The sequence below is a fragment of the Cataglyphis hispanica genome, chromosome 14 (genome assembly GCF_021464435.1).
Source record: "Cataglyphis hispanica isolate Lineage 1 chromosome 14, ULB_Chis1_1.0, whole genome shotgun sequence".
NCBI lineage: Eukaryota > Metazoa > Arthropoda > Insecta > Hymenoptera > Formicidae > Cataglyphis > Cataglyphis hispanica.
In genome coordinates this window covers 1,366,323-1,394,209 of record NC_065967.1, presented here as the reverse complement: position 1 = coordinate 1,394,209, position 27,887 = coordinate 1,366,323, and the positions used below count along the sequence as shown (strand labels likewise).

At 31.6% G+C, this 27,887-nt stretch overlaps 7 protein-coding genes across 10 annotated transcripts in view; 4 read left to right on the top strand and 3 right to left on the bottom strand.

The window, feature by feature from the left end:
- The first annotated feature begins 51 nt into the window (after positions 1-51).
- Positions 52-11,542, top strand: LOC126854605 (uncharacterized). 3 transcript variants are annotated; one of them, XR_007688128.1, is made up of 5 exons: positions 52-396; positions 2,956-3,166; positions 3,576-3,724; positions 7,371-7,671; positions 9,027-11,542. XR_007688128.1 is itself a non-coding variant. In XM_050601527.1 (4 exons), exons 1-4 carry the CDS (start codon positions 391-393, stop codon positions 7,542-7,544), a joined length of 516 nt encoding a protein of 171 aa, XP_050457484.1. In that variant the 5' UTR covers positions 52-390; the 3' UTR covers positions 7,545-11,542. The 3 variants fall into 3 exon arrangements, 2 of the variants coding, with proteins under 2 accessions (XP_050457484.1, XP_050457483.1); XM_050601527.1 differs by having other exon boundaries at positions 2,980-3,166; positions 7,371-11,542; XM_050601526.1 differs by having other exon boundaries at positions 7,371-11,542.
- LOC126854601 (omega-amidase NIT2) lies at positions 11,510-14,688 on the bottom strand. The gene is made up of 6 exons (XM_050601523.1): positions 14,539-14,688; positions 13,899-14,048; positions 13,379-13,563; positions 12,904-13,072; positions 12,274-12,507; positions 11,510-11,829 (listed from the first exon to the last, which is right to left on the bottom strand). The coding sequence occupies exons 1-6, from the start codon at positions 14,582-14,584 to the stop codon at positions 11,735-11,737; spliced, it is 879 nt and encodes a 292-aa protein (XP_050457480.1). The 5' UTR covers positions 14,585-14,688; the 3' UTR covers positions 11,510-11,734.
- A 411-nt stretch (positions 14,689-15,099) lies between these two features.
- On the bottom strand, positions 15,100-18,167 carry LOC126854673 (G-patch domain and KOW motifs-containing protein). Of its 2 annotated transcripts, XM_050601609.1 has the most exons (6): positions 17,845-18,167; positions 17,097-17,412; positions 16,897-17,000; positions 16,465-16,769; positions 15,309-15,692; positions 15,100-15,218 (listed from the first exon to the last, which is right to left on the bottom strand). In XM_050601609.1, exons 1-5 carry the CDS (start codon positions 17,979-17,981, stop codon positions 15,319-15,321), a joined length of 1,236 nt encoding a protein of 411 aa, XP_050457566.1. In that variant the 5' UTR covers positions 17,982-18,167; the 3' UTR covers positions 15,100-15,218; positions 15,309-15,318. The 2 variants fall into 2 exon arrangements, with proteins under 2 accessions (XP_050457566.1, XP_050457565.1); XM_050601608.1 differs by lacking the exon at positions 15,100-15,218 and having other exon boundaries at positions 15,238-15,692.
- Positions 18,168-18,385: 218 nt separating this feature from the next.
- On the bottom strand, positions 18,386-20,857 carry LOC126854651 (anaphase-promoting complex subunit 7). Its single transcript, XM_050601586.1, has 4 exons — positions 19,735-20,857; positions 19,227-19,641; positions 18,893-19,167; positions 18,386-18,814 (listed from the first exon to the last, which is right to left on the bottom strand). Exons 1-4 carry the CDS (start codon positions 20,538-20,540, stop codon positions 18,592-18,594), a joined length of 1,719 nt encoding a protein of 572 aa, XP_050457543.1. The 5' UTR covers positions 20,541-20,857; the 3' UTR covers positions 18,386-18,591.
- A 430-nt stretch (positions 20,858-21,287) lies between these two features.
- LOC126854623 (uncharacterized) lies at positions 21,288-24,551 on the top strand. The gene is made up of 14 exons (XM_050601554.1): positions 21,288-21,297; positions 21,361-21,467; positions 21,548-21,711; positions 21,783-21,958; positions 22,041-22,095; positions 22,168-22,291; positions 22,392-22,519; positions 22,589-22,715; positions 22,799-22,941; positions 23,066-23,177; positions 23,240-23,542; positions 23,618-23,953; positions 24,086-24,184; positions 24,465-24,551. The coding sequence occupies exons 1-14, from the start codon at positions 21,288-21,290 to the stop codon at positions 24,549-24,551; spliced, it is 1,971 nt and encodes a 656-aa protein (XP_050457511.1).
- The window catches only part of LOC126854371 (proton-coupled amino acid transporter-like protein pathetic), a 54,811-nt gene continuing 49,211 nt past the window's right edge, over positions 22,288-27,887 (top strand). The window contains exon 1 of the mRNA XM_050601001.1: positions 22,288-22,291. The gene's annotated coding sequence lies outside the window, so the exon portion shown is untranslated. The remainder of the gene's footprint in view (positions 22,292-27,887) is intronic.
- Positions 26,206-27,829, top strand: LOC126854384 (muscle-specific protein 20). Its single transcript, XM_050601028.1, has 4 exons — positions 26,206-26,363; positions 26,560-26,771; positions 26,837-26,957; positions 27,079-27,829. Exons 1-4 carry the CDS (start codon positions 26,334-26,336, stop codon positions 27,268-27,270), a joined length of 555 nt encoding a protein of 184 aa, XP_050456985.1. The 5' UTR covers positions 26,206-26,333; the 3' UTR covers positions 27,271-27,829.

Sequence of the window (27,887 nt, the reverse complement as noted above, 5' to 3'; positions counted from 1 at the left end):
ACCTTCGATCGACCCTCGCGAGAGAGGAATAAGCTCGTACTGCGACAGAGTTTGGTCAGTCGGTCGGTGTCGTTGGCAGCTGTCGCATCGCGTTAAGTTTCTTCAGGGTCTCGCGACAAACACGCAGCCGGTGGTACCTCACGATCACACCCTTTTTTTCCTTTTTTTCTCTTTATCTTCCTTTTTCTATCTTTTCTCTCTCATTGCGAACGATCAATTTTTGCCGCGAAATAGACCGCGTGCTCGAAGAATTTGACAGATATCACTTTCTGTCAAAATCCCGCATATACTCCTCTCCCCCATCTAAGAAGAGGGGGGGGGAGAGAACACATGTGCGTACAGTGGAGCGGCGCACGAGGGATGATGTGAGGCGGACGATCGCGATACAGCATGAAGGTAAAATACAGCTTAGCTTTTCCTTTCTGTCACTGCATCTATAGTGCGTGCACTATTATGCAGATTTATTTCCGATCGGCCTAGATAACGGACGATCATGCCCATAGAGAATACAAAAGGCGAACACGCGAGTTGGTCCCGCCACGTCAGTCGTGGACTGATTACAAGCGGTTTACCGGGAGCTTGACGTCATTCCCTGCTGATTGACGAGGGCTTAGAAACGCGAGTATGAGGGACGTGGGTCGTGTCGTTGACATCGTTTTCCCGCGGCTTTTGCCCCCCTTCTCTTCCCCCGGGATCGAGTATTTAAATCATTTTCTTGTTCTCATTAATTTGGGAATGTACAGTGTCAAAAGAAAAAAATTTGCTTTTTTAATTATTTCTCGCACTGCATCGTGTTTTTATAAAGAGTTATCTATTTTATCCATTACATTTTAATTTTCTAAGATTCAACATGCACATATACAGAGTATATTATATATATTAATAATAAATATAATTCTTCTAAAATTGAACATTATTTGATTAAAAATAATTGAATTATAAAGTTTTGAGAGTTGCAAATATAATTTTTGCACCTCACACATGTGATAGTAATCCAAATATTTAATAAATTTATGGTAATACTTGTGCGAAAAAGTTTAGCTGTAGCATATTTTATTTTTATTTATTAAAAATGTTATAGAAAAAAATATGAAAGAATTGCTTACTGTGTTATGTAAAAAAAAAAACTGCGGAAGAATTTAATTTTTCGTTTTCGCTTATATTATCTTAATCTTATTTTTAAACTCGTCATGAACGAAGTGCATTTTCTACTTTAATTTTAAGATAAGCACTTTATCTCCTAGTCATATTAAATCTGCGGATTAAAGAAACTTTAAAAAGGAAGCTAAAACAAAAGTTTTGTCTTGCAAACAAATCGCAGAATCATGTTACCAAAGCAAGACGTATTTTAATATTGCGGATAGAATATCTTTAAATCTTGCATCAACATTTATTTGTGATGATAGAATAAAGTTTTGACGAAAGTTCTTGTCGATTAAATATACATGCGCGACGACGTAAATCGCAATCGGATAACTGACGACTTGATAAAATTTGTCTTTGTACACGGATCGTGCGGTAGTTTTGAATGCACGTCATGTCGAGAATCGATTCAGAAAGACACAAGTCGTACTTCACATGACCTTACTAAGGACAAAATACATATTCCCACAAGAATTCTACCACACATGTATAATTATAACAAGTTTCGATGCTATAGATATACAAAACTTTTACGCCAATCAGTCTCATTTCCATCGTTCACTATAAACGTACGGAATAAATAAATGATCTTTTTGCCATATCTATCTGAGTCGAAAAATATACACGTCTAAGTTATTGGTTTGGCAAAAGTTTTTTTTCTTTTTTTTTTTTTTTTTGAGAAAAGAATTCAAAAACATATTTTATGTGTGTGAAATCAAAATTTTAATCAATTATCTTATTTTCGAAAACCTTGCTTTTTTCTCAAAAACCAACTCCTCAAAATAGATTTTGCAGGCCTCTAGATTTTTGAACTTTTTCTGATATGCTATTTACAATGTTTATACATCCCACGTGCATAATACATTTATATATACATACTTGATTGAATCGTGTCAGGATCGCAAACTTGAACTCAGTTTGACTTTTCAAGAGTGACAAGAAGTCCGCCAATGAAAAGATTGAATACACAGAACTCACAGAGAAAACTACGCGAATCCTGAAAATTACGATTTTAATGAAACTTTGCATACACATATTAAGGGGATTTTAACTACTGAATAGCAATTGAAAGTTTGAAATTCATTTATTGAGAGTCTTCTTGAATGCATATGTACAAAGTTTCATTAAAATTTAAATTTTCGTATTTGAGAGATCTGTTAGTTATCAGTACAATATAATTGATGAATTTGCAAGTACAATATTTGCTAGCTTATTCTTATTATATTTAATTGCGGTCATCGACAAATACAGATTTTATTGATTTATATAAATTTATGTAAAAATTGAAAGATAACATTTTTAATGAAACTAATAATAATATTTGATATTAAAGAATAAAATTATTTATTTATCATTAAAAATTAAAAAGACAAGTTAACATAAGTGTATATTCTTTGATTAGAGAATCTTAATATATCGCTTTCAACATTATTATATTAATAATTTAATGCTATACATATAATTTGAATTTTATATTTCTTATATACTTGTATAATTTAGGGATAAAACAATATAAAGATTAAATAATATTTTATAATTTGTGGAGAAAATAAATTAAATAAAAATCTCATATATTTAAGGATTAGAAATATTCTTAGCGCTGTACTATTTACATACTGCGCGATGATAAGAGCAGTTATTCCGCGTTTCTCGCGAACTCTCAATTTCGCGACGTGTCGAGAATGCGTTGTAATGAGTCTGTAAGGTCGAAACAATTATTGTACGATTTGCGTGACGTATTCATTAAGTAAGGCCCACGCAACATTAATCCGATATGATAACAAATGTATATATCCTGATTCTATCGCGGAGGCTACATATTTCTGCTGCTGTCAGTGCTGTCAGAGCGGAGATTGCTGCAATAGTCGGACGTTTTCCAACCATTCTGAGAGATCACCTATTGATACGTGCACGTCCCACTTTTCTGAAGTAACCAGTCCGCGGATCATGAGGAGATCTTCCATCAAGACACTCACGTGGACGTTCTACTTGTCCACCCTATTATTCCTACCGGCGAGAACAAGTAAGGCGCGTGATACCGAAAAATAATATAAAACGTAAAATTGATGTACAATTGAAGAGTGAAAAGATATATATTCGCGCGCGATTATTGACATCGGAATCGAGAAAAAAAAACAGTATTAAAGAATAAAATAAGTAATTAAATTTATATATCAATGTTTTAGCTGTTTTATTTTAAATAACTTCTCAATAAGCGAGTAAAATCTTTTTAAGTAATTTTTACAAAGCATATGAAGGTTAACAATTGTTTAAATTTATTCGTAAACATTGATTTTGGATTATTAATGGAATCCTCCAGATTTTTAAATAAAACCTCAATCAAGATTGTATACGTATTTTACGTATGTGATTATGGAACCAGGTTACACCTGATCATCAATTTCGATCGACAATGTGGTAAATTGTTTCAGATGCCCTGGAAGAGAACTGTACGGATTTTCAGGGTGGTACTGTCAGACACGGCCTTCTCTACGTGCCAGGACCTGCGGTCTGCAGTCTCTGCGTATGTTATCATTCCGAGCCGATGTGGTGCCGGGCCATCTACTGTACACCACCGTTTGTGAGTATCCGGAAATATGAAGGATATGCGAGTAACGCGAATCTGCATTTTAGATCGAATATCCCATTGATATTTCGGTCATCGTGTTAGAATAACGCTTGTATTTTTTTTTTTTTTGAGAGTTACGATAGATATACAAATGCAGATAAACAATGCACATTCTTTATTTAATTCGCATCCACATATTTATATTAGCAAATACATCAGCAAATTGCTCGAAAATATTCGATCATCAAATTCTTTGTGCCCTTCTTTCTGAATCCGCAATTTGAGCGAAGCTAATGGAAGGATATTAAAAGAGATACGTCGATCTTTTTCTTTTCTCTCGAGAAAATAAAGCGCGATGCATGTGGAATGCAATTAATGGTTTTTTTTTTCATTTAATAGAAAAAAAATTATAAAAAATGGATAGAAAATAAATGTAAAAAAGGACAGTGTGGACATTGTATAAAAATAATATGACACATATGTATATGTATTTCGATGTCGCGTGTCTCTAAACTTCATTCATACTTTATTATGTTTGTCACGTCATATCATTCTAATGGATGGATAATGCGCAAGATAGCGGGACCGATATTTTCCAGATAATGAATTGACGAGTAACGAGCGATGCGTTTATCCGTGCGAATATGGTCAAGTGTTCCTTAAGCAAAAATAGAAATGCGCAGAATATACGTCGACATATATACATTTTCCGCTAATTACTTAGGTTAATTACGTTTCATTAAAAGAGTCATAATTTTTTTTCTTCTTTTTTTATCTTTTGATTAATACAATTTACACGCGCCTTTTGACTATGTTTTAATTATATTCCTCCTACGCTTGCGTCACCGATCGTGCAAATCAATGTCGCACACACGCTGCCACCGAAGTAGCGCAAAGTTTCGTGTTGTGAATTCATGCGCAAGTATTTAATGACTGTCACGTTGCTAAGCGCATGACCGTTTTTATATAATTTGCTAATAAAAATTGATTTTTTTAAGACAGGGACAGAGAGTGTCTTTTGTGCAAAGATTCATTCATTATTAAATTTCTCCTAAAGTGACCTTATATAAGTGCCACATTGGAGAAAAGCTAATAAGACTTTTTATCTATATTAGGATTCCCGCGTAGTGTGGTCAAAGCAATGTCAAATATAATAATCGCGTTAAAAATCTTTATAAAATAGATTAAATACTTAAATATATATAAAATCTTTAAATATGCGCACATATACATATATTATTCCCTACATTTTTTCAATTTTAGCGCAGTGTGGAATTCTCGAAGAGAAAGAAATATTGAAAACGCCGCAATACCTAAAGGCTTTAACAACAGGTGTATTAAATGACCTGTTAACTGTTCGATATTTATGCTAAAGAGCACGCGTGCATGCATACGTAGGAACCCGCGTGATCTAACAAGTAGGACAAGTCTCTCGTGTCAGGTTCAAAATATCGTGCACCCTGTCGCAGCAAGTTTGCGCGATCCGGTTTCTCATAAGTATGGAGACGATATTGTAATTACAGACGCGATTAGCATATAAAACTTGTCGCATGTTGATCGCAGTCCAGGTTCTACTGCCCTACATAATTTACGCAAAGGCAGCAAGCACGCTTCGCTTTGTGTTCGTAAAAACAAACATGCGTTCATAAATGATTAATTGTTGCGAAACAAAATTATTTGTACACATGTTGGATGCATTTTAAATGTATGTTTACGAAGGCATCTTTTATGACATGCAAATCAATATAGGCTAAATACTAACGCAAGAGTGCGAAAAAATCTATACATGCAGAAAGAAAGTATTGTTGACGTAATATAATATTTTTTTTTTCTTCAAAGTAAATTTCATTGATAAAAAATGTTGCGTACTTAATATAGTTTAATATAATTTTTTAATTAATAATCAATACGTAAAAATAAATGTCATAAATATACACTACTCGACAAAAAGTAAGGAACGCTTCTTTTTTTCATTGAAAATTGTTCAAGTTAAAAATGTTATAACTTAGCGGAAAAAAACCTTTAATATAATAAAATAAATGCATCCACGTATGCATGCGGAAGTTTGCTCGCACTGCAATTTATATATACGATCGTTTAAATTCATCGATCGATACATGCAATTTCCTATATCAGCATGTCGTAATTGGATACATTAGAAGGAGTGAAAAATAAAACGAACTGAATTTAATAATATTATTTTTTTCTTTATGAAAAGTCTATATATATTATATATATATATATATATATTATATTATATATATTAGAAAAATTAAAAAAATTGTGGAGCTTATTATTTTCTTTTTAATAAACAATTATAATAAACGATAACATTTTTATATAAAAACGTTAATTTATTACTTTTTTAAAAAATAATAAATATTAGATATATTTGAGCAAGCGAAATTTTTTCAATGCAATACTCTTTTGAATGACCATTAAAAACATCACAATGTTAATGACATACTGTCTTAGCGTATAAATAAATACATTTAGTCATTCGTTGAGAGTTACATATTGCGTACTATCGATAAATGCATTAAAATAATAATATTATTGCGTTATTGCAGTTAATTGCAAACTGCGAGATAAAGCATCGAAAGATATAATTCATTATATCACGAAAGATATAATGAATTATCACGAATTAAAGTATCACGTTTAATTCATTTTAACAGATCGCATACCTCCACACATCAATGAGAAATTGAACATTAATTTAAACAATTCTGACTTTTTTTGACACGATAGCATCATAGGTGCTGCTTTACTTAAATTTATTTATGTGGTAAATTTTTAATTTTTCAAAGCTATCCTGTTCCACGTGTTAGTATAACACCGATAAAACCGTCGCATCGATACGACTATTGACGTAATATAGCGCTTGTCACGAGTCAAGTTCAGGCTACGCGCCAAATAACCCGGATGTTTTTCGAGAAATTATTGGAAGAGATGCATTCTAGAAACGTTTATGCATTGCCGATAGCAATGCAAAATCCATTTTGAATGGATTTAAAGCCCGCAGTGCGAGGACAAGTATTGCGAGGAGTGCTTAAGTTTATTGGATGTCCTTACTGTAGATCGAACTAAGAAGAAAGTGGCAATTGTTCCGAATATTGAAATATTTCGAACTGCAAAGTTATTTTAAATTCATAAATTTTTATAATATTAAGACATTTTAATAATTAACAAGACATTTCCGCAATGTTTAAAAAGAAGAACTTTTAATATTTGTATTCCCATTAAATGAGGGATGATCCGTGTTTGAGGAATAATTTAATATCTTTAAACCATTTAATTACTCATCATTGGACGTGGATCAAAATATTATTAAGCTCTCACTTCAATATATATATTATTATTATATTCATATCAATATGTACATTATTATACTCTATTATACATTATTATATTCTATTTAAATTAGAAAATAATCATACTATTTAAAACAAAAATTAATTTTCAAATAATTAATTCTTATCATTTGTCAGATATCCAAAATATAGAAATCTGTATTTTTCCACTAATATTATTATAAATTATATCGAGTATTCTTAAGTGTACATATACAGAGAGACGCTTTTATCTGATTGTTTTGAGCGGTGTGAATTATAAACCACTCTCGCACAAATGTTGAACGATTGCGATTGTTCCGCAGAAATGCAAGAAGTTCCGCGTGGGCGAACGTTGCTGCGAATTTGAGTGCCTCGACGACAGCGACGACTGGAGTGGCCCGGACGTTTACGACGTGTACGCCATGGCATCATCGGTCCAGAAGCAAAGTCCCGTCATCTGTCTATTCGGACTGATCGCACTACTGATGGTGCCCTAGTTACGACCTGACGGGATCCGCGATCATCGTAGCTGCCAATCTTGCCCTCGTCAGAAGAATTCGTCCGTTAGTGATATCAGTGATCCGACGATGATGACGATAAAATTGTGCACGAGAATATCCCGAGGCAGGTTTGACTCATGACTACGTTTTGACGAACGGCACATCCCTCACCTGTCGCAATTACGTCGTCCAACTTTGAAATAATATTGAAATAAAGAAATTGAGAATTAATGTTTTTTTTACCGAATCGATATGTTGAGAGACGCGAACACGTAGAAACTGAACAAACTAAAAGCGTGGAATATGCGTGGTAAAGCGTTATTTTGTCGATTTTTTTTTTTTCTAAACCCACTTCCTCATATTTTTCCACCTTTTCAAATTCGATACGATAATACTCATCGGGCGGATTCAATATCGGAGTTAAAATCTATTCCGAATATATATCAATGAACGATGTTCGTGACTCTTGATTTCACCTAAACATTTAAATGTCAAGCATTGTCATTTACCAAGTTTGATATCATTTCGAAGTAGAGTACAGCATTTTTTATCGAAGATATCCAATAAAATGCATATAAATAAAATGTCAAAAAACTAATGTTCAGCGCTTAATTCGATCAGATCTCTCGGCTTAACCGGTATCGATTCTCGAGGACGATCGTAATCGCAGACATTGTGTATGTGTCATCATCAAAATCAGCAAAAATACTCCGATCCTCGTCTTTGGTAATACTCTTGATGGACGGTGAATAGACAATTGAAACCGATCGAGACCTCGCGTGCACGCATCGTGTGCATGTGTGTGCGTGTGTATGTATGTATGTGGGCGTGCGCGCGTATGGTCAAAAATTTTTATTTTTTCATCGTCGCGAACCGTGTAATAACGCGAACGTGTCGGGCAAACAGATTAGAACGAAGAGTTATACAAGTTCATCATCACGAGCGTTGGGAAGCTCCGAGTGTGTGATATCCCCTTTGTTAACGAGACTCGTTTCAATCTCCAATTGAGTCGATTTCACCGTTCATTCGTTTTACTTTGCGCCAGATTCGTCGGTGAATGAGCACTTTTTTAAAAGAATTCCTTCTACTACCTCTTTGCAATTGAAATGTATAATAAAATTGAAAGAGCTCGTCGCGTATCCTTTGCTTTTGTTTCGTTCGCAATCGCGTCTTCGGCATATCTTCTGATATTTTTAATTTAATTTATACACGGAGAAAAAGCTTTTCACACTGAAAGAGAAATCACTTGAAGTTTAATAATTCGTTTATTTTACATAATTTTGTTAAGATATCGATTTAAAATCTTCGTTTGTGTACGCATTATACTACACATAAATTATGCGACGATAGCCGATGCGAGATATTTATTTGGTTACTTATTATATTTTAACTATAACGATAAAAATACAATTGACATTTTAACGATGAGATTTTAGACGTATTGCATTCCGCGATAACATACTCTTTTTATATTTACAGATTACAAAACAACGATTATTCTCGTACTAATTAATGCTCAACCATCAATTAACTGCTGCTCGTGCGATATTTCCAAGCGATAATAATTACAATGAACTAGATTTTCATGTAATAACAAGCCAATTTATTAGGATTATAATTAATATAATTCGATTTGTGCCCACGTAACTAATTGGATCGATGAGAAAGCTGAAGCTTAAATTATTAACACGAGCAATTTTATATTTAAAATAATCTGACAATTGGTATCAGTAACATTGCACTAAAATTATTTTAGAACCTTAATTTTAAACGAAACTTATTGGAAACAATTTGATGAAAAGTTGATTAAGTTTTAACGAAATGCATTTTATTACAGACACCGGCGATAAATCCGAGCAAAATACATGGGGCCACGATCAGTATAACGTACACAAACGTATTTTCTTGGTTTTTTTGTAGAGAAATGTGAGAATGATAAACATGGTGCTAACATAAATCATTTCTCGTTAAAGAGAATGATGCTGTATATTACATGGCATTCGCGAATTTTCCCAATATTTGCGACATTGTATTTTAATATTTGTGCACATATGCTTGCCTGTGATATATTTTTACGGCATTTTATTATTGTCCTTGCCTTTGTATTACTTATCGCTTCGCGAATCTCGAAGGCTTCGATTAATGCTGCGAATGTTTCTAACAAAAACAGATCTTTTTTAAAATGTTGAAGGAAGAAGAACGAGATCATGTATAATAGTGCATAAAGATGACGACGGTAATAATTAATATAATGATATATTGATTAATATTATATTTATATAATTAAGCGAAAACTCTATTTGCTGTATACATAAAAAGAAATTACAAAACAGTCATTCCTTTTAATAATATTTAGAGCCCTAATATATATGCCGTATGCATAAATATACACAAGTACATAGAATATATACATATGTTACACAATGATATTTAATTAGTAATGTTAATAAAAATATTCCATCCCTTATGAATGCGCGAAAACAAAGAACCATAAAGAGTGACAAAAATTGTTCTGCGAATTTAGTTAGCTCTGCTCTCAGTTACACAGGGTATTTGCGAATAATCTTTTCCACGATCGTAAACTTATCCAAATCTGGCTCGAGCTTAACGCCTAACAGGGAATCGCGTGTGTACATATATATAATCTAGTTTATATATGTATTTCTCGTTTTGCAGAATTCTTGTCATTTTGATCGTCCAATCTACATTTTTGCGACTGTTTGTTTAATACATCTCCGTTGATAAGAATCGCTCATTTATATGCATTATCGCGCATTTATATCACATTGAAGCTATCTTTCAATCGTTCGCATCAATTTGAAACATTAAATAACTCAATTGGGCTCTTAATATTGAAGACAAATCCGACATGATATTCTCGGTATTATATGACACATGAGCCAGACTATGATGATTGGCATGGGAGTGTGTATCCCTTTTAAAAAAAGAGTTTGGATCCGCCTATGAATTAACATAAATGTCAGAGCGGGAGAGATTGCGAAAACAGCGGCTCGTATCTGATCATCTCGTGCATTTAAGTTTTAAATCGCATCGCACATATAAACGAGTTTCGCGCAAAAAAATCATCAAGCAAAGAAGTTGCTAGAATAAGTACGATAAAAAGGATTGTAGTTTAAGTTTAAGTAAGTAATGCATATTCAATATACGCGCTACCTGGCTCGAATGTTCCCAATATAATATCGATCTTTTTTTTTCAAAAAGTTCTGTCTGAAAAAGAGTTTCATTGAATACCGGGAAAATCTGATCTAAAATATACACTTTTATATCGCTATTTGAATATTTTCATCGAAAAAAAATGAATTCTATAATATAAGTATATACCCTTGGGGATATACTTATATTTTCCCAAGGGTAAAATAATAGATCTTAAATTGTATGCTGTAAAACTTTACCACGATTCAAAACAAATTTGTTTGACATTTCATTGTCCCATCTCGAGCAACGAGATCTTCTTAACTGGCAAAGAGCGTGCAATTGTGCTTTTCTTTCGTCTCATCATTATATATTTTTGCTCTCCTTTTCTCTTCCCTATTCCAAATCAGCGAAGAGAATTATTCGACCAATTTCTCTAAGCTTACATTTTAAATTTAAACTAATGTTTACAAAAAAAAAAATATATGTATATATATATGTATACATATATTTCAAATGTACATAGCTAAACGATAGCTTTAATATTACAATACACGTAATTACTTTCGATCGTAATTATGTCATGTATTAATCAAGGGGCCTTTTATGTATGAATGAATCAAAATCCATATTACAATAAAATTTAATCCAAATGACAAAAAGGGGATCAGGACCTATGATAATAATTCCCTAATTGAAATTTTCCTTTAATTTTTCTCGATCGACAAGGAGACATATCGTCTTTTACAAGGAATATATCGATAATAAGGAATTTAATGATAGGATAAACTTAAGAGAATTTGAATATGTATTGAAGAATATAAAGTTTATTCATACAGAAACCGATGATTATACTTACCTACGATATATATGTCGCGTGTCTCTCTTCTAGTATCGTGTGTGACCTCGATGCGAAAGGTTTATCGACGGGATGTATCCGAGTATGAAATTTAGATCGTTCGCCGTTATAGCTTGTCATGCAAAATTGCTTAATGGTGCGTAAACGATATATCACCATACGTTACAACATCTTCCTAATCTTCCCCTTTCCACATAGTATCATACAAATCTGTACGTCGTTGATTGAACGTCGGGATTTGCGCTCTGACTTCGTCCACGACTTTCAGATCTGTGGGGCAATGTATTATTTCAATATGTATATATAGCATGCGATATAATGTTATTTCCTAATTATACATTAATTTTTATGTTATTTAATATATTTCATTGTGCAATATTATTGCCTTAGATGCAGTTCGAAAATATTTCTCGAGATAAATATAAATATTTCTCTATAAAAATTGTTAATTATGCATTTGTTCTATTGTTTATTAATGATTATGCATTTGTTTGTATAATTATTCAAAATATTTGAATAATTACAATACTTCTTTATAAAATATAATACATATATTATATAATATATTATTAAAAGAATAAAAATAATGTGTGATTTCTCTTATATGTTAATATGTTTCACAAAAATTATGTTGTAATTTTCACTTCATAATATTTTCCGTACAAAAAATTACATTTTGCTTAGTCGTTACTTTAGTTCGAGAGAATTAATTACCTATATCAGAGACTAACATGCCTTCGTCGGCATCCAACTCGTCAAGGATTTCTCCCCAAGGGTTAGTTAACTGAGTATGCCCCCAAGCAACGTATCCAGGCGGTGATCCACGTGCCACCGATACGCAGGCTACATATAATTGATTGTCATTTGCTCTGGCACGCTGTAGCAACGACCAATGCAGCGGGCCAGTGGTCATATTAAATGCCGCCGGATATATCAACATCTGACAACCTGATATCACGATAGGACAAAATTAATAAAAATAATGAAGAATAATAATATGAAGCTTTAATCAATTTTTTAATCTTTTCTCGTAAAAATTTCAAAAAATATAAAAGACGCCATAATCATTTAATCAAGTTATATATATATATATATATATATATATATATATATATATATATATATATATATATATATATATATATACAATATTAATTAACACTAACAGGCTAGCATATTTATCCTAACGCAATGATCTCTCTTTTTCAAGAAAGATTAAATCACAGCTTTGAATGTCAGTATAAATCTCGTTTGAAATCTCGGTGAAAATTTCATTAAATTCTGCTGCATTATTTTTACAACGATTTTACAATGAAACTTTAAAATTTACCGTATAATATTCACCTCTATTTCTGTATAGACGTGCCATTTCCTCAAATCTGATGTCATAACAAATGCCGATACCGATCTTGCAACCTTTCGCTTCCAAGATTGTAAGGGAATTGCCGGGCGACAATGAATCACTTTCGCGAAAGGTAATCTTGTCTTTAATGTCGATATCGAACAAGTGCATCTATAAATGACAAAATGCATATTATTTCGCGTATACACTTAAATGTATGGATGAAAAGACTTCGAAATATCTTCATAATCCTTTATAATGTAATTTTAACGTACTTTTGCATTTCTTATTTTCTATCTTTTATATTAATATTTAAAACATTTTGAAACACACATATAAAAAAATAATATTTTTTTTTATATTTGAAAATGTAGATTATAATTAATAAAAACAAGTTATATGTGTTAAATATCTTAAAGAAGAATATTTTTGAACTTTCTGTATATATATCTCATGCCTGTTAACGCTAATCTTTACCTTCCTGTGCTTGGCCACGAGCTTTCCATCGGGTGCCCATATGGTACAAGTATTGTACAACTTCTCATTATCTCTCTCCGGTATTGTACCAGCGATCACGTATACATTGTTTTTTCTCGCCGTCTCGGACAAAACTACACTTGTCTCGCCATCGGGAATGCTCTCAGCATATTTCGCGAAATGAGCTATTTATTTCACATTACAATATTAACATGACGTGATAAATGAATAAATGTATACATATAAAATTATTTGATACAAAATGCAATCATATTTCATATTATTAATAAATTTTACTCTATTTTAATATAGACTTATTTTAAATAAAAAAATTTTTTTTTAAATTTTTAAACTATATTATAGAGGAAGAGAGAGAAAGAGAGAGAAAGGAATAAAAAATGCGAAAATATTTTAAAAGTTATAGATATGTAGTCAAAAATATAGGCTTGGCCAATGCACGATATAAAAAAGAGTAATATTACACGTAAGTCTATGATAAATATTGCACGGGATAATTTACATGTTCCATACGGTGAGTTGAAACATTCCGGTAACACCACGATATCGGCACACTCCTGCTGTTTCGCGCGCTCAATGAAGGACACGGCTCGCGAAACGTTCGTCGGCTTGTCGTCGCCTACGGTCAGTTGTACCAACGCCAAACGCAATGCTGAAATACATACCGCATACTTTAATTGTTATCTTTTTAATAATCTTTACGTTATTACTTCGCAACGGGCGTAAACATCCGTTCGAGCGATATCGTGTAATTAATCGCGTTTAATTTTTTTTCGTTTTATATAAATGCTGTAATCTAAAAAATATAATATAGTAGTAAGTGTTATTTAATCGAAAAACGTAATAATTATTAAAATTTAATTTGTCGTTATTAAAATTATGCAGTTTGATCATTGCATATAGATGATTTGTATTTTCAGTACCGCCAGTCTCTGACTAGTCTGGCAGTCTATTCGTCTATTCAAGTCCATGTCGGAGCATACAACCAATGTAAAATGTTAAACATGTATTTTTCGCTCTTTCTTTATTTTATTATATTTAGATTTTTTTATTATATTTATTATATTTTTTTATTATATCTAGAAAGATTCGAGCAATTTCGAATTTTACAATAAAATGCAAATAATTGTCAAACCACTTACTTGTCATCGTTCTTATTCCGCGAAGCACGGTTCTCGTACGCAACATGATATTTAAATTAGGTTAGGTTTCTTTATTATATCTCTATGACGTAAGGAAAATCGAGAGTATTTTCTACGAAAGCAAGATTTTCCTCTTATCACGCATATAATTAAATATACTTAGGAACAAAAGAAGTGGAGAGATAAAGAGAGAGTTTAATGCGATTCCACGATGATTAGTCTAACAATAAGATTATTCTCAGACATCATATATTTAAAAAAATATCTTGAAGATATTGTCTCCATCGTTTAAATCTTTAAAACATATTAATGTTCTATACGTTTTCGCACAATGACAATAGAATTTATTTATATTATACATATAAATATCTGTCAAGTGACAAATCGTTTAAATTGCTTAGTTTTACACAAGATTCTTAATCAATCTTTGCTAAATCTCTCTTTTCATCTCTTAAGTTTACTATAAATCTTTTAAAGTGAAAAACGCTTTTCTATTTTACATCCTATTAACAAAATTATTCTAGTTTGCATATACCAAATTTAAATAAAAATGATCTAAAATTTTATTTTTTAGACATATGGCTTGAATTTTTTCATTGGTAAAAATCCACTTGAATACTTGATTTTATTTTGAATCAAAAATTATGTCAATAGAATAAAAATTATTTTAGGAAGTTTACCTAAAAAAATTAAGCCATATAGAAAAATAAGTTTTATTAAAAAGACATACACAAATAATGTTATATAAATCTGTATAAAACAAAACATACATGCTATATATTATCGTCTACTAGACGATCGAGATCTCCTGTGTTTTTTAGATTTTTTCTTGACAGATTCAGATATTTTATCGCTTCGTCGTTCTCGTTCTTTATCTTTTTCTTTGTGTTTTTTAGATTTCTTTGTTTTTTTCGTTCTATCACTACTATTGGAACGCCTTCGTTTTCTATTTTTCTTATTGTCACTATCATTGTCAGATGAATCCCTTTGCCGCTCCTTTGATTTCTTTGTTTTATGTACACTGTCTTTCTTCTTATGTTTTCTTTTTCTTTCAAATACATCTAAATCATTGTCATTATTACTGTTAAAATAATCTGAAGATCTTTCTTTCTTTGTATCTTCCTTGTTTTTATGTTCTTCATATTTAGCAACATCTGAAATTAGATTCAGTAAATATTAAAAATTGAAATTGCAATAATAGTGTATAAATATTAAAAAACTATATAAGGATTTTTAAAAAGATATGATATAATATAATCAAATATATATAGTTTAATATTCATATATTTCCTATATTCTTAATACTCTTGGTCCCTCACTGTAACCATATTGAATTATAGAAAACATCATTTTTTTATTTTACATTGAAATAAATTCGTTTTCTGCATGTTACTACTCCTCTTGCTGATATAGATTGATAGAAGTTATTGATATTAAGAAATTTCCTTATTTTTTCTTGTCTTGAATTAGTAAATATCCAGGTAATTTTAAAAATATTTTGCAATTTTTTAATTTTAAAAATCCACAATGTATGTTTTTAAACAATCTAAACCAACAATAAAAAGTTGTTGAAAAAAAAGGAAATTATGAATGTAATTTCATTATTTTTATTAAAGAATAGTATATTTATATGGAACGACATATTTATTCTCGCACAATAAAATTTGCATAAGATACATGTGATATCTTCCTCTTTATATCATAATTCAATATGATTGCAGAAAAACCAAGAAACTATAATAATTATTTAATCAATTTGTTTAAGTTACAAGCTAAAAACTGCAGAAATATATATATATATATATATATATATATATATATATATATATTTATATCTATATAGAAATATCTATATAGATATATATATTTTACATATAATTATATTTTTAAAAAATATCTAAAAAATAATTTATTTTATTTACTAACTTAAAACTTTAGAATTTTTCAAATATTCTGCCTTTGTTACTGCTTGAACTATGCATTCATTCACAGAGATGATGTCTCCATTTAATGCCATTTTTATAATTAATCTTCCCGCATCATCAAAACCTTCTAATTGGCCATATGTATTGGATCGCTTGCCAACAATGATTTTTATAAAACTTCCTTTTTCTATTTTCAATTCTTCTTCTTCCTTTTTAATTTTTCCATCCTTTTTTTGCAGTGCTAACTTATCTGCACCAAGTCCCATTCCAAATGGCCGTACTTCAGGTACAATAGTTGTTACAAGTCTATAAAAATAGTATATAAAAATATGAAAAAAGAAAATAATTGATTTATATCTAAAAATGTACACTGCAATAAAAAACAAAAAATATAGAGCACACTCTATTAGTCTCTATAAAAAAAAGTTCTTACTTTGGATTTTTTCCAATTCCTTCTCCAGATTTCCAGCCCATACCTCGCAACATAGCTGTTCCAAAGTCTTCTATTGGCACCTTCTCATAATCATCTAACATACTCTGCGTAGAGGAAGAATATATTAAATATATACAATTTTTATTATTTGATTTTATGGCATATTAACAATATAATATTATTAATGTAATTCCACTTACTTCCTCTGCACCGTTTAAATTCTGTCCTTTTATTAAAGGTAAAGACAGATCACTTAATTTATCTTTTTCTTCTATTGATTTAAGATCTTCTATAATCTCTTTAGCTGCTTGTTCATCTAATATACTTTCATTTTTATCATTTGATATTGTTTTTATTTGCATATCAGAAACAGCTTCTTGTATATTAGAAACATCATTTTTACTAATTTTTTTTTGTGTAAAAATATCGGCATTTATTTTATTAATAATTCTATCATGCCAAGTTTTAGATTTCAATAATGGGATAACAAGAGGTTCTTTTTTCTCTTCTTCTTTTCTATGAACAAAAGTATTCTTATCAAATTATTTGTATTATAACAAAATTGATTAAGTTCAAATCAAATTCTATCTCATTTGTATAAAAATTGTGAACTATAAATTATATATGCATTTTTATTCAATTTATTAAAGATATTTGTTAAATTTTATATAACAAGTATATGAAATTTCATATTTGTATTAAATTGTATTATATTTTAATATTCATATTTTAATCATAAGAACTATATATAATCATTAATTAAAATTATATGAAGATAAAGCAATAAGGTCAAAATTTGAAATATCGCAAATCAATTGATATTCAAAGTATATGTTCGCAGATAGTAAATAAATTAGATTAGGTTAGGTTTTTGTATAGTACGGTAGGTATGTGTACATACATATGATCGCATTGATTTTCTTAGTATAATAAATTTCTTCGACTTACCCGATCACTTTAATCGCCTTCTCATCAAGACATTCAATGTATTCCACTTTTTTCTCCTCATGTGGTATCTGTTTGTCCAGTAATGGTTTTTTCATAGATTTTACAAAACTAAACGAAATTTTTTTATTCTCTTCCATTTTGTATTTACAATTATTGTAAATTATTTTGTGAAAGGAATCTCTGTCTCTCTGCTTTCGTTTCTTTTATTAAATATATATTCTTGAATGTATATATTCACTGAATTTTATGAAAAGATCAAACAAGACACTCGTCATCACAGACTCTCGCACTCATCTGAACCCCGAGGCCCTGAGCAACAAACTGTGACTGACGTGCTGTGCTCAAATGCGCATGCGCACTATACGTTTTTATTAAGCGTGTGCATCTTACACACATCAAAATAATAAAGAGAATGAAGAAAACATAAATAAAAAATCGATTACAAACAATAACAAATAAATTAAACATACATATAATAGATATATCCTATAGATGTAATAAAGAGCAATTAATTTTATAATGACAAGATTATTCATAGACTTATGTCAAACAAATCTTATTATTTGATACAAATAACAAAAGAGAAATTATACATTTGGTTTTATTCCATTAAGCTTATCCAATCACATTAGTCTCATTTCATGTAATGCTTGAAATTATTCTTCTAAGATCTTTTCTTAAGAAATTATCTATAATCAAGAGTTAATCAAGCAGCATAAACGATCATCATTATTGTAACAAGAATGGCTACTGGCTGTTGGCTTCCAAGTCCATATCTGACCAAATGGCTTCAGTCTCACTTTCTTCAGGTGCCTCATCATTGTCTGTGTCTGGTAGACCATCACCGACATCATAAGTTGTATCAGCCTGTTCCTCACCGACAGTCATATAGTAAGCAGAGTCTAGTTTACTGGAAGAATTGTCTAGTCTGTGCATTCCTTCTAGGGCTCTTCTATTGCTTGGATCCAAGCTGGAAATAAATAAAAAATGAATAAGCTTTATCCAGATTTGTAACAGAAATCAATGATTGTAGAAATGTGAAATATACTTTAAAGCTATGGCATAATGATCTAGAGCTTTCTCTTCATTGTGTACTCTTGCCCACAAGTCTCCCAAAGTTTGATGAAGTTTACAGGTAGAATTATTTTCTAAATGTCTTTCAAGCAATTCAATGGCTGCTTCCAGGTTCATTTCTTGTTCGTATATCTCCGCGAGCAGATATACCGCGGGTAAGTAGACTTCATCTTGGGATAATGCCTTTTCAAGAAGATTTTTGGCTTTACTTACTGATACAGGATCTTTCATTAAGACGGATGCGTATAACTGCAAACATAAAGATACATCAATATATCTTCGAGATTTTCTTTTGGATTTTAATTCACCGTTAAAACCCTTGCAGTATGTCCAAGTTGTTTGCAAGAACTGCTGGCGATATTCAAAGCCTCTCGCAGTCTGTGCATCCCGACGAGACAGTCTACTAAGCCTTTATGCGGTTCGTATCTATAGGGTTTTAATTGCACTGCATGTCTGAAAAAGAACAACGCGTCCTGATATTTTTTCTGCTCGATGAAAATGTTGCCGCGTAATATCGTGGCCTCTATGTCATTAGGATTTAGGTTTAATGCTTGAGCAGTAAGAGTGTTTGCCCTGCTAAATTTCCTAGCGGCGTATAAGGAATACGCCATAGCTACATAGATTTCACCAGTGCATTCATTGTTAGCAGTTATCGCCGGTATTAATCGCTCCAAATCTTTGATGTAGTGCATCTTGTATAGAATTGCAGCATATATATCTACTCTATAGACAAATGACAAATGGTAAATACTTCGACAAGAAATATTTTTTGACAAAATATATATACACACAAATAATACTTGAAATTTGCATTACCCTTTTGTTATATCAGGCTCAATAATTCGGGCTCGCTTCAGACACAACATAGCATTTTTATCATCACCTGCATAATAGTAACATTCGCCCATGATAGTCAACAGATTGAAATTATCCCTGAGCAAAACAACATTGTCTAATGATCTCAATGTGGTTACAGCATGAGTGTATTCTCTATTGTGAATATGAGCATGTGCCTTGATCCATGTGTTAAGCCACTCCAAATTCAGTGAGTTAGAGACAGAGCTAACAATTAAAGAGTTGACTTCTACACCTTTTACTCCTAAGGATAAAAGGCCTTCAGCCGCTTCCAGAGCCAGCGGACACTCCCTTAAAACTTCTTTATATGTGGTAATGGCAGATCGCTCCATTCCCTGTTCATAAAACATCTTGGCCAATGCCATATTCACTTTGGCAGTACGTTGTTTGCCGGGGATGCTCTGCAGAACTTGCAATGCTTCCTGTAGGTTTTTCGATTTCATCAGACATAGATGAATCTGGTATTTGATATTGACATCTGATGGTAGGTCCTTCTGTCCATCCAATAAAGGTTTTCCCGTGCCTTTAGATTTTAGCAAGCACTTGCGAAACTGCAGAGCTTTCTTATACAGAGTCTCTGCTCTGCGGTACTTGCCTAAATAGAAGTGCGCATCCGCATAATAGACATATACATGAAACTTGGTGTAACCAGGTAACATATCAGCATTATGTTCGCTGAGAGAGAGCACTAAGTTTGTTAGAGAGATCACATTTGAGTATAATGCTTGATCATAAAGCAGCTTGATTTGTTCAAATATTCCTGACATAGTTAGTCTTTCGATTTGTCTCTGACAGATTTTACTTCAGGTTACTAACACACTTTACATCTATGATAACAATATTGAAAATATGTTTTCTGCAACTTTCTCAGAATTTTAATAATATAAAAAAGAACACCATTTATATATATATACAAATTATATCGGGTCTGCAATTATTTTTCTCTTCTCTTTCTAATTCATCATGCTTATAAGCGTCAACAATCGCATTTGCGAAAAATAATTACTTCAAACTAATATTTTGAAAACACCATGTAGAATAAATATACAGATGATCGTTGTTATATTCTGTTTATTCTGTTATATCCTTCGGAGTTCGAAATCGTTTGATGAAGAAGTTTGCACGATAACCGACAGAGAACGTTGTAATACATTTGCACGCGCCAAATATAATATAAAATATCACTAAATATCACTAAATATCAATATATAGTGTTAACATTTTTATTTTCTTTTTCCAAAAATAATATAATAATTTATATTATGTGTTTTACGTGATATTGTATGTTGATATTTATGAATGTACAGATACTATAATTATAATTATTTGTGCGCGGTTTGTAAAATAACAAAAAAAAACTATTGTAATAAATAGCAAAAAGATCGACTTGAAGTTGATTCACAGTCAAAGTTTGCAACAATTCACAGTCAAAGTTTGCAACAATTCTATTCTTAAGTAGAACAAAATAGAGGGCAATCGTATATATTTCAATATTAAAAAAAAAAATATTAAAAATGCAAGAAGGTAAATATCTTGGATTTCCATACAATTATATTATATTAATATTCACAATAGCAATATTTATAGCTCCCGAGAATTCTCGCACAAATACGCAGAATGTCAAGTTCATCGATATATTGATCGGACAATGGATGAAACGAACGGGAAACGATATTCCGCAACAGACGGAAGAGGTTTGCGCTTTATTTCCTCTTTTATTAATTCAATTTTTTTTAAATAAATTTTTTTTATAAATAGCAAAAAAAAATTGCAGACCGAAAGTTTGAGCGCGCAGGAAAACACTCAACATGCTCTGCAGAAACGGGAACGCATTATCCAAGATCTAAAGCGGAGGCTGAAGGAAAGCCAGGAAGCAGTAGCTTTTTTGTCCACCTCCTTGGAAACGGAAACGCGCAATAAGGAGGAAATTCGGATGAAGTAAAATCCTGCAATTTGTTTTTGTCACCTATCTCATATCCTGCGACTTGATTTTTCTCTCGATATGACAGATTAAACGCCACTTGGGAATCCATCGAGACTATCACGGAATATTTCAACTACATCAGCGAGAGCCTCACCAGCTTTCAACAGCACCGCGTTAATTTGTCCGCTTTATACAACAACGTAATTTTGAAGCAGCAAGAAGCTATTCAGAAATTGCAATTGAGCAACGGAAAATCAAAAGGCGCGCTTTTATAGTTTAAAATTATTTGAATTTTAATCGCGAAAATTTTGGTTGCTACTATGATTATTCTTGTAAATTGCAGATCTGGAGAATCATGTTACGCAATTAAAAAATACATTGCTATTACGAGAAGAAAGGTAACTTATACCATCAATAATTTGTTGCATAAATATAGGAACAGATATATATTATATGATTTTTCGACTCAGACTACAAGAGATGATGATGCAGCAGAATAAATTGTGCAAACAGCTAGAGAATTCCGAGCACGAACTACAGTTGCAAAAAAATGAATTGAATACATGTACAGAGGAAAAACTGATACTCGACAAAGTATGTTATCTCACAAATTTTTCAAAAAAAGAAATCTCGTGGTTTTCTCATTTATGCTAAATTTTTATTGAGGATTTTGACTATATATTCTTCTTCTAAGGAACAACAGCGCTTAATATTAGAAAATAAAAATTTAAAATCGCAATTACAAACGATTGAAAAAGAAAAATGCAATATCGCGGAATTAGCTGCACAACTGGAAAATAAATTGGTACTTCAAGAAAAAAAGTAAGTTATATCGAGTCAAACATGATAAGTCACATGAATAGTAACATAGCAATTAAATAATTTTTTTAGAATGCAAGATGTACTGACAGAGCAAAATAAATTGCAAAAACAAGTAGAAAATACCGAGCGTGAATTCCATTTGCAGAAAAGTAACTTGACGAGCGCATATGCTGAAGAAAAGAAAAAACTTGTTGAAGTACAATTGAATTTTTCTTTTTTCTTTGCTTATTTTTTTTTAATTTATATATAAACATAATTCTGACTAAATATTTATTTCAGGAACAACAGCGATTATTAACGGAACTTGAAAATTTACAATCACGAATAAATATGCTTGATCAAAACGAGAGTAATATTACAGAAATGCTCGCACAAAAAGATGCGCTTCTCTCAAAATTACAGAATGAAATTCTTATGTATAAGTAAGTATTTAAATTAATAAAATTTATTCCACATATTTTGAGAATATCTTTTACATTAGATTATTATGTTATACTTTTATACTTTGACTCTACCTAAAGCTTAAAATTATTTTTATCATAATAGAAATCAGATAGAAGTGATGCAGGCAAATAATAAAGAGGCAAATACTAAATATGAAACATTAACAGAAAAGCAAAATATATGGGACAAGGAATCGCGTGCGAAAACAGAAAGGGTAAATTATGTATAGAGCCATTAATTCTGACATTCGTAATAATAGAATATTATATTTTCTAGATCCAGAATTTAGAGGCAATAGTGAACTCAATAAAACAAAGAGAGAGCAAACTCATTAATGATGTAAACAGAATGGAAAAAAAATTAACTAATGAAGTGAGTTATTCCAAGGATCTCGAAAATAAACTTTCAAAGGCGCAAAAAGACTTGCAGTTTGAACACGAGAAAAATATTGAGATGGAAAAAACTTTAGAAATAACTAAGAGTAATAGCGAACTTACCAATATCGAACTTCAGCGACAATTGAAGGCTCTTCAAAGGGAAAAGGAAGATATTATAAAACGAGATGACACGAAGATTAAGGTAAGACCCAAACTATTGCATTAATGTAAAAGTCAAATCTATCCAAATCTGCTTGATAGCTTCTTAAACTTCCAGAACACGGAGATTTTATATGAAAATGCAAGAGCCATACATGACAAAGAAATGTCGTCCATGAAGAATGATTACGAAACACAATTATTGGAGTTGAAAAAAACTACAGATTCTCTGAACGATATGATTAATAGAAACATCAGAAGAAAAGAGAACACCGCGATGAACAAATCTTCCATAAAAATAAGCAACTTGAAATACGATTATAAATTGACTACAAAGCACAATGACGATTTTCAGGAGAAATTAAAAGAAGCCACGGAAGCATTGCAGATGAAATCACCAGATACAATCGAGGATGGAAAATTTAACAGTGAATTTACCAAATCTCAGCCTAACGTAAGTGAATATTAGCGATTATGATAATATGATAAATGTTATCGATTATTCGCCGTTTCGCGGAAAATGAAATTAATAATACAAGATCTTATGCTCTGACGAATTATCTCAATTCTTCAAATCTTTTTTAAGATTTTCACATATGCGGATACCAGCGAAGATGAGAAAGATGAGCCACCGATCCATACATACTCAATAAGTTCAAGGGAGAAGCGGAAGGAGATAAAGGAGGTAAAATATTAAAAATAAATACGATATAAAAAATTAATTAAGGAAAAATATATAGTAAAAGTAATAAAAAAATCAACGATGATAATGACATCTTTTGCATGGGAGAGCTAGAGCAGACTATTGAAATAAGTGAAAGTGAGCGCGAATGAGCGAGTTTTTAATATATAATCTTATTCATCCTCCCATTCACTCAGTCATTACTCGAGATATTAAAGTAAGATAATGAATTATAACGTAAAAACATTTTTCATCGAGTTTTTTTGTTTTTTCCTATACACAGCAAGAAGCAAAAATTACGTCAGCTGGAAGAAAATTCTTCAAATCACGTTCCGGTCAACCGCGTACTTACACCAAACGACGATATTAATAAGATTTACAAAGAAATCAATCTGATTCAAACTATTTATTCGAACGTGAAACATATTTGGCTGAACACTAATCTTTTTCATTTGTATATTTCATTGGTATCATTATCACAATTATTATGTTGTGTTATTTATTCTTATTTTTATTTAAAGTTAATTGTGAAAATAATGAAATACATATATAAAAATATATATATATGAAATATAATTCATCGGTAAGTTATGTGTTAGAGATTAATATAGATTGAAATTCAGTGTAAAATTGATATTGGATGAGCAAGTAGCTACATTTGGGATAACGTCGCGGATATAGAGAGGAAATCATCGTGCTCTCGAAAAAACGCCCACATATCTTCGACACAACGGAGACGAGATTGTAGCCATGGTTGGAAGCGCACAGAATTTAATTTTAAACATGACTCATCGGACCGCCATCCAGCCAATAAATGATCCTCTTTGAATCGACTCAAATTACGCAACGTAATAAAATTACGCGTATCTCGTCATCGCCGGTGAAAGATTTTGTCATTTTCCTTTTGTTATAGATGTTGGAACGCATTTAGTCCGCCATTTAGTTTGTAAAAATACATTTTTGTGTACAACAGTTTTTATTTTCATTTTTAATTGATTTATAATAAAATTATCTTAGCAAATATCGCACTTTCTCTATTCTAACTAGATTAAAATTTTATTCCTCGAATCTTTAGTGTCTTACCTAAATTAGAATACAATGATTAGATCTTTAGATTTTTTTGTATTCTCAGGATGTCTACAATTTTCTCAATTTTCTGCTTCATCTCGCACGAAGTATTTGCCGCAAATTTGGATCACGCAATAATAACCCGAGCCGAGGACTATTTAAAAGTAGCACGTCCCACTTTCCATGAGGGCAGCCGTATTTTTTTCTTTCTGAGTCAGGACCTCGACACATTGCCTACTCTTTACACCGATACGTTATGTGTTGGTATACTCATTGTAATAAACAGATTGACAACACGAGCCGCTTTGAAGAAATCAGGCGATCCTTGATCCGACATTTCTGTCATTATTAAGGATCCATTCAAATCATTTAAGACTTTACATGGTGACATATGTAATAAAAAAGATCTATTTTCTTATTAATAAAAAAATCAATTTTTTTTATTCTATTGTATATGCATCTTTCAAATATTAAAAATACGCCGTTAGCATATATTCTTAATTATTATATATTTTCCGCTTGGCTCGCTATAATAAGAGATGGCAAGCAATTCGCGACACTAAGAACACTTACTCCAATTTTGTTTCAGCTTATTTACTAGAAATGCTGTAATCATTACTAAGCTGTCCAATTTTCACAGCAGCTGCACCTCTCTGCGATTTCGGAAATCCTATTTCTCGTTTATCTGAATAAGCTGCTAATATTAGAATCTCGAAACGTGTGGAATCATGTACGCTTGTGTCGTTAATATAGAGTGTCTCGATAGTCGAGTATAACAAAAGAAAATATGTCAGATGTCCCATTTATTGATAAATGAGCGAACGAAGAAGATGATAAGAGAATATAATTCGAAAATACATCAAAATCCAAGAGATAATATGAGATATACTCTTCATTTACGTGCAAGAAAACGATTTTCTTCTCATGGAATATATCTTAGGACACCCTGTATACAACCCTCTTACGTTGTTGGACGGATTTCTCCCCCGACTTAGCCACGTGGTAGCGTGGTTCACACGAATGTATAAAAAGCCCGCGACTAAGAGGATCCCGGCACTTCAGTCTTTTCAAAAATATCGTAAGGATGGCTCTAGAACGTCAAGTGCGCGCTAAGGTATATACATATACATAATTCGATCGTGTGGTGTAAAATACTGATCTGATCCGTTTACGCGTGTCATGTCAGTGATCCAGAGTTTTCCGGGTTCTCTTTGGACAAAACCGAATTTTTTTGATAAATATCATAAATTTTATAATTTAATTATTATAATTTTATGATTTAAAAAAACGGCACATCTCTTTGCACACAGATTGCGGCGAAACGCAATCCTGAACAAGAGAAGGAGGCGCAGGAATGGATCGAGTCGATCCTTGGCAAAAAGTTCCCTCCCGGTGAGGCTTTCGAAGATGTGTTGAAAGACGGTCAAGTCCTTTGCCATCTCATGAATAAGATCTCTCCTGGATCAGTACCGAAGATCAATACCTCCGGCGGACAGTTCAAAATGATGGAGAATATTAACTTGTGAGTAATAGTCGATGATTATTTGTAATAATTGTAAATTATACGGTGATATATTGTCGCTACAGGTTTCAAAAGGCTCTAAAGGAATATGGGGTGGATGATGTCGACGTTTTTCAGACAGTAGATTTATGGGAGAAGAAAGATATCGCCCAAGTAGTAACGACGTTGTTCGCTCTTGGCCGAACGGTAGGTTCTTAATATTAATTTTTATAATAACGCAATGCAATTATTTGTTTTTTGTATAGTAAATAATTTTAATCTCAATGTGTCAGCTATATATATTACTATATGTTTTCGTTCACTTTAGACGTACAAGCATCCCGAATGGAAAGGACCTTACCTGGGACCCAAGCCGGCAGAAGAGTGCAAACGTGAATTTACAGAGGAACAATTGCGGGCTGGCGAGGCAGTGATCGGTCTTCAAGCAGGTTCTAACAAGGGTGCAACTCAGTCTGGCCAGAGCATCGGTGCCACCCGCAAAATTCTTCTGGGGAAGTAAAATAAAAATTCTCAACGCAGCTGCTTACTCTCTTCCAATCTTTAGAGCTAAAAAAATTGCGTGTTTTTCTATGTACATAAATGCGTATATATATATTTTATTTTACTTTTGTAATTATGTATAAATGATAAATAGCTGTCATTTATTGACTCGCCTTTTCATTTAACTTCTTAAAAATAATCACTGTATCATCAAGATAGCAATGTGTCCTCTCTCGTAATAAATTCTAATCTTCTTAATTAAAAGATAGAGAGGAAAAGAAAAAAAAAAGAGTGTGTGTATGTCTCTTAATAGAGACGTAGAATCAGCGATAATATTCACACAATGATAAAATAATTTTTATAATTAAACAAGATACATTATCGTTATTAAATCAAATCTCTTATCCCTTTGTATCTCGAGATTTTAGTCTTGAAAAATGTACAATGTCGATGACAGATATGCGTTTCAAAGCAATCAAACTGTTATTTAATTGAGTAATGACAGGTGCGCGTTTCGAAACGATAAATTGATTGTTATCCAAAGAATTCCAAATAAAATTAGTTCTATCCATCCGAAATGAATCGAGATTTTTTTCTCTTGTCCAGAATTTTAATTAAGTTAATTAAGTTTTAGTT

What these genes read in the sequence shown, in the direction of transcription:
- LOC126854605 (XM_050601526.1), top strand. An exon ending in ATTCCTACCGGCGAGAACAA is followed by an intron (nt 3,167 to 3,575) that starts GTAAGGCGCGTG and finishes AAATTGTTTCAG; the next exon opens with ATGCCCTGGAAGAGAACTGT. An exon ending in TCTACTGTACACCACCGTTT is followed by an intron (nt 3,725 to 7,370) that starts GTGAGTATCCGG and finishes ATTGTTCCGCAG; the next exon opens with AAATGCAAGAAGTTCCGCGT.
- LOC126854601 (XM_050601523.1), bottom strand. Translation starts at nt 14,584, where the DNA reads ATGTTGCGTACGAGAACCGTGCTTCGCGGAATAAGAACGATGACAA. An exon ending in CAACTCACCGTATGGAACAT is followed by an intron (nt 13,564 to 13,898) that starts GTAAATTATCCC and finishes TGAAATAAATAG; the next exon opens with CTCATTTCGCGAAATATGCT. An exon ending in CATGTTAGTCTCTGATATAG is followed by an intron (nt 11,830 to 12,273) that starts GTAATTAATTCT and finishes ATTGCCCCACAG; the next exon opens with ATCTGAAAGTCGTGGACGAA.
- LOC126854673 (XM_050601609.1), bottom strand. Translation starts at nt 17,981, where the DNA reads ATGGAAGAGAATAAAAAAATTTCGTTTAGTTTTGTAAAATCTATGAAA. An exon ending in GGAATTGGAAAAAATCCAAA is followed by an intron (nt 16,770 to 16,896) that starts GTAAGAACTTTT and finishes CTATTTTTATAG; the next exon opens with ACTTGTAACAACTATTGTAC. An exon ending in GAAAAATTCTAAAGTTTTAA is followed by an intron (nt 15,693 to 16,464) that starts GTTAGTAAATAA and finishes ATCTAATTTCAG; the next exon opens with ATGTTGCTAAATATGAAGAA.
- LOC126854651 (XM_050601586.1), bottom strand. Translation starts at nt 20,540, where the DNA reads ATGTCAGGAATATTTGAACAAATCAAGCTGCTTTATGATCAAGCATTA. An exon ending in ATACTGCAAGGGTTTTAACG is followed by an intron (nt 19,168 to 19,226) that starts GTGAATTAAAAT and finishes TTATGTTTGCAG; the next exon opens with TTATACGCATCCGTCTTAAT. An exon ending in CATTATGCCATAGCTTTAAA is followed by an intron (nt 18,815 to 18,892) that starts GTATATTTCACA and finishes ATTTATTTCCAG; the next exon opens with CTTGGATCCAAGCAATAGAA.
- LOC126854623 (XM_050601554.1), top strand. An exon ending in TTCCGCAACAGACGGAAGAG is followed by an intron (nt 21,468 to 21,547) that starts GTTTGCGCTTTA and finishes AAAAAATTGCAG; the next exon opens with ACCGAAAGTTTGAGCGCGCA. An exon ending in AAAAGAAAAAACTTGTTGAA is followed by an intron (nt 22,716 to 22,798) that starts GTACAATTGAAT and finishes TATTTATTTCAG; the next exon opens with GAACAACAGCGATTATTAAC.
- LOC126854384 (XM_050601028.1), top strand. Translation starts at nt 26,334, where the DNA reads ATGGCTCTAGAACGTCAAGTGCGCGCTAAG. An exon ending in ATGATGGAGAATATTAACTT is followed by an intron (nt 26,772 to 26,836) that starts GTGAGTAATAGT and finishes TTGTCGCTACAG; the next exon opens with GTTTCAAAAGGCTCTAAAGG. An exon ending in TGTTCGCTCTTGGCCGAACG is followed by an intron (nt 26,958 to 27,078) that starts GTAGGTTCTTAA and finishes CGTTCACTTTAG; the next exon opens with ACGTACAAGCATCCCGAATG.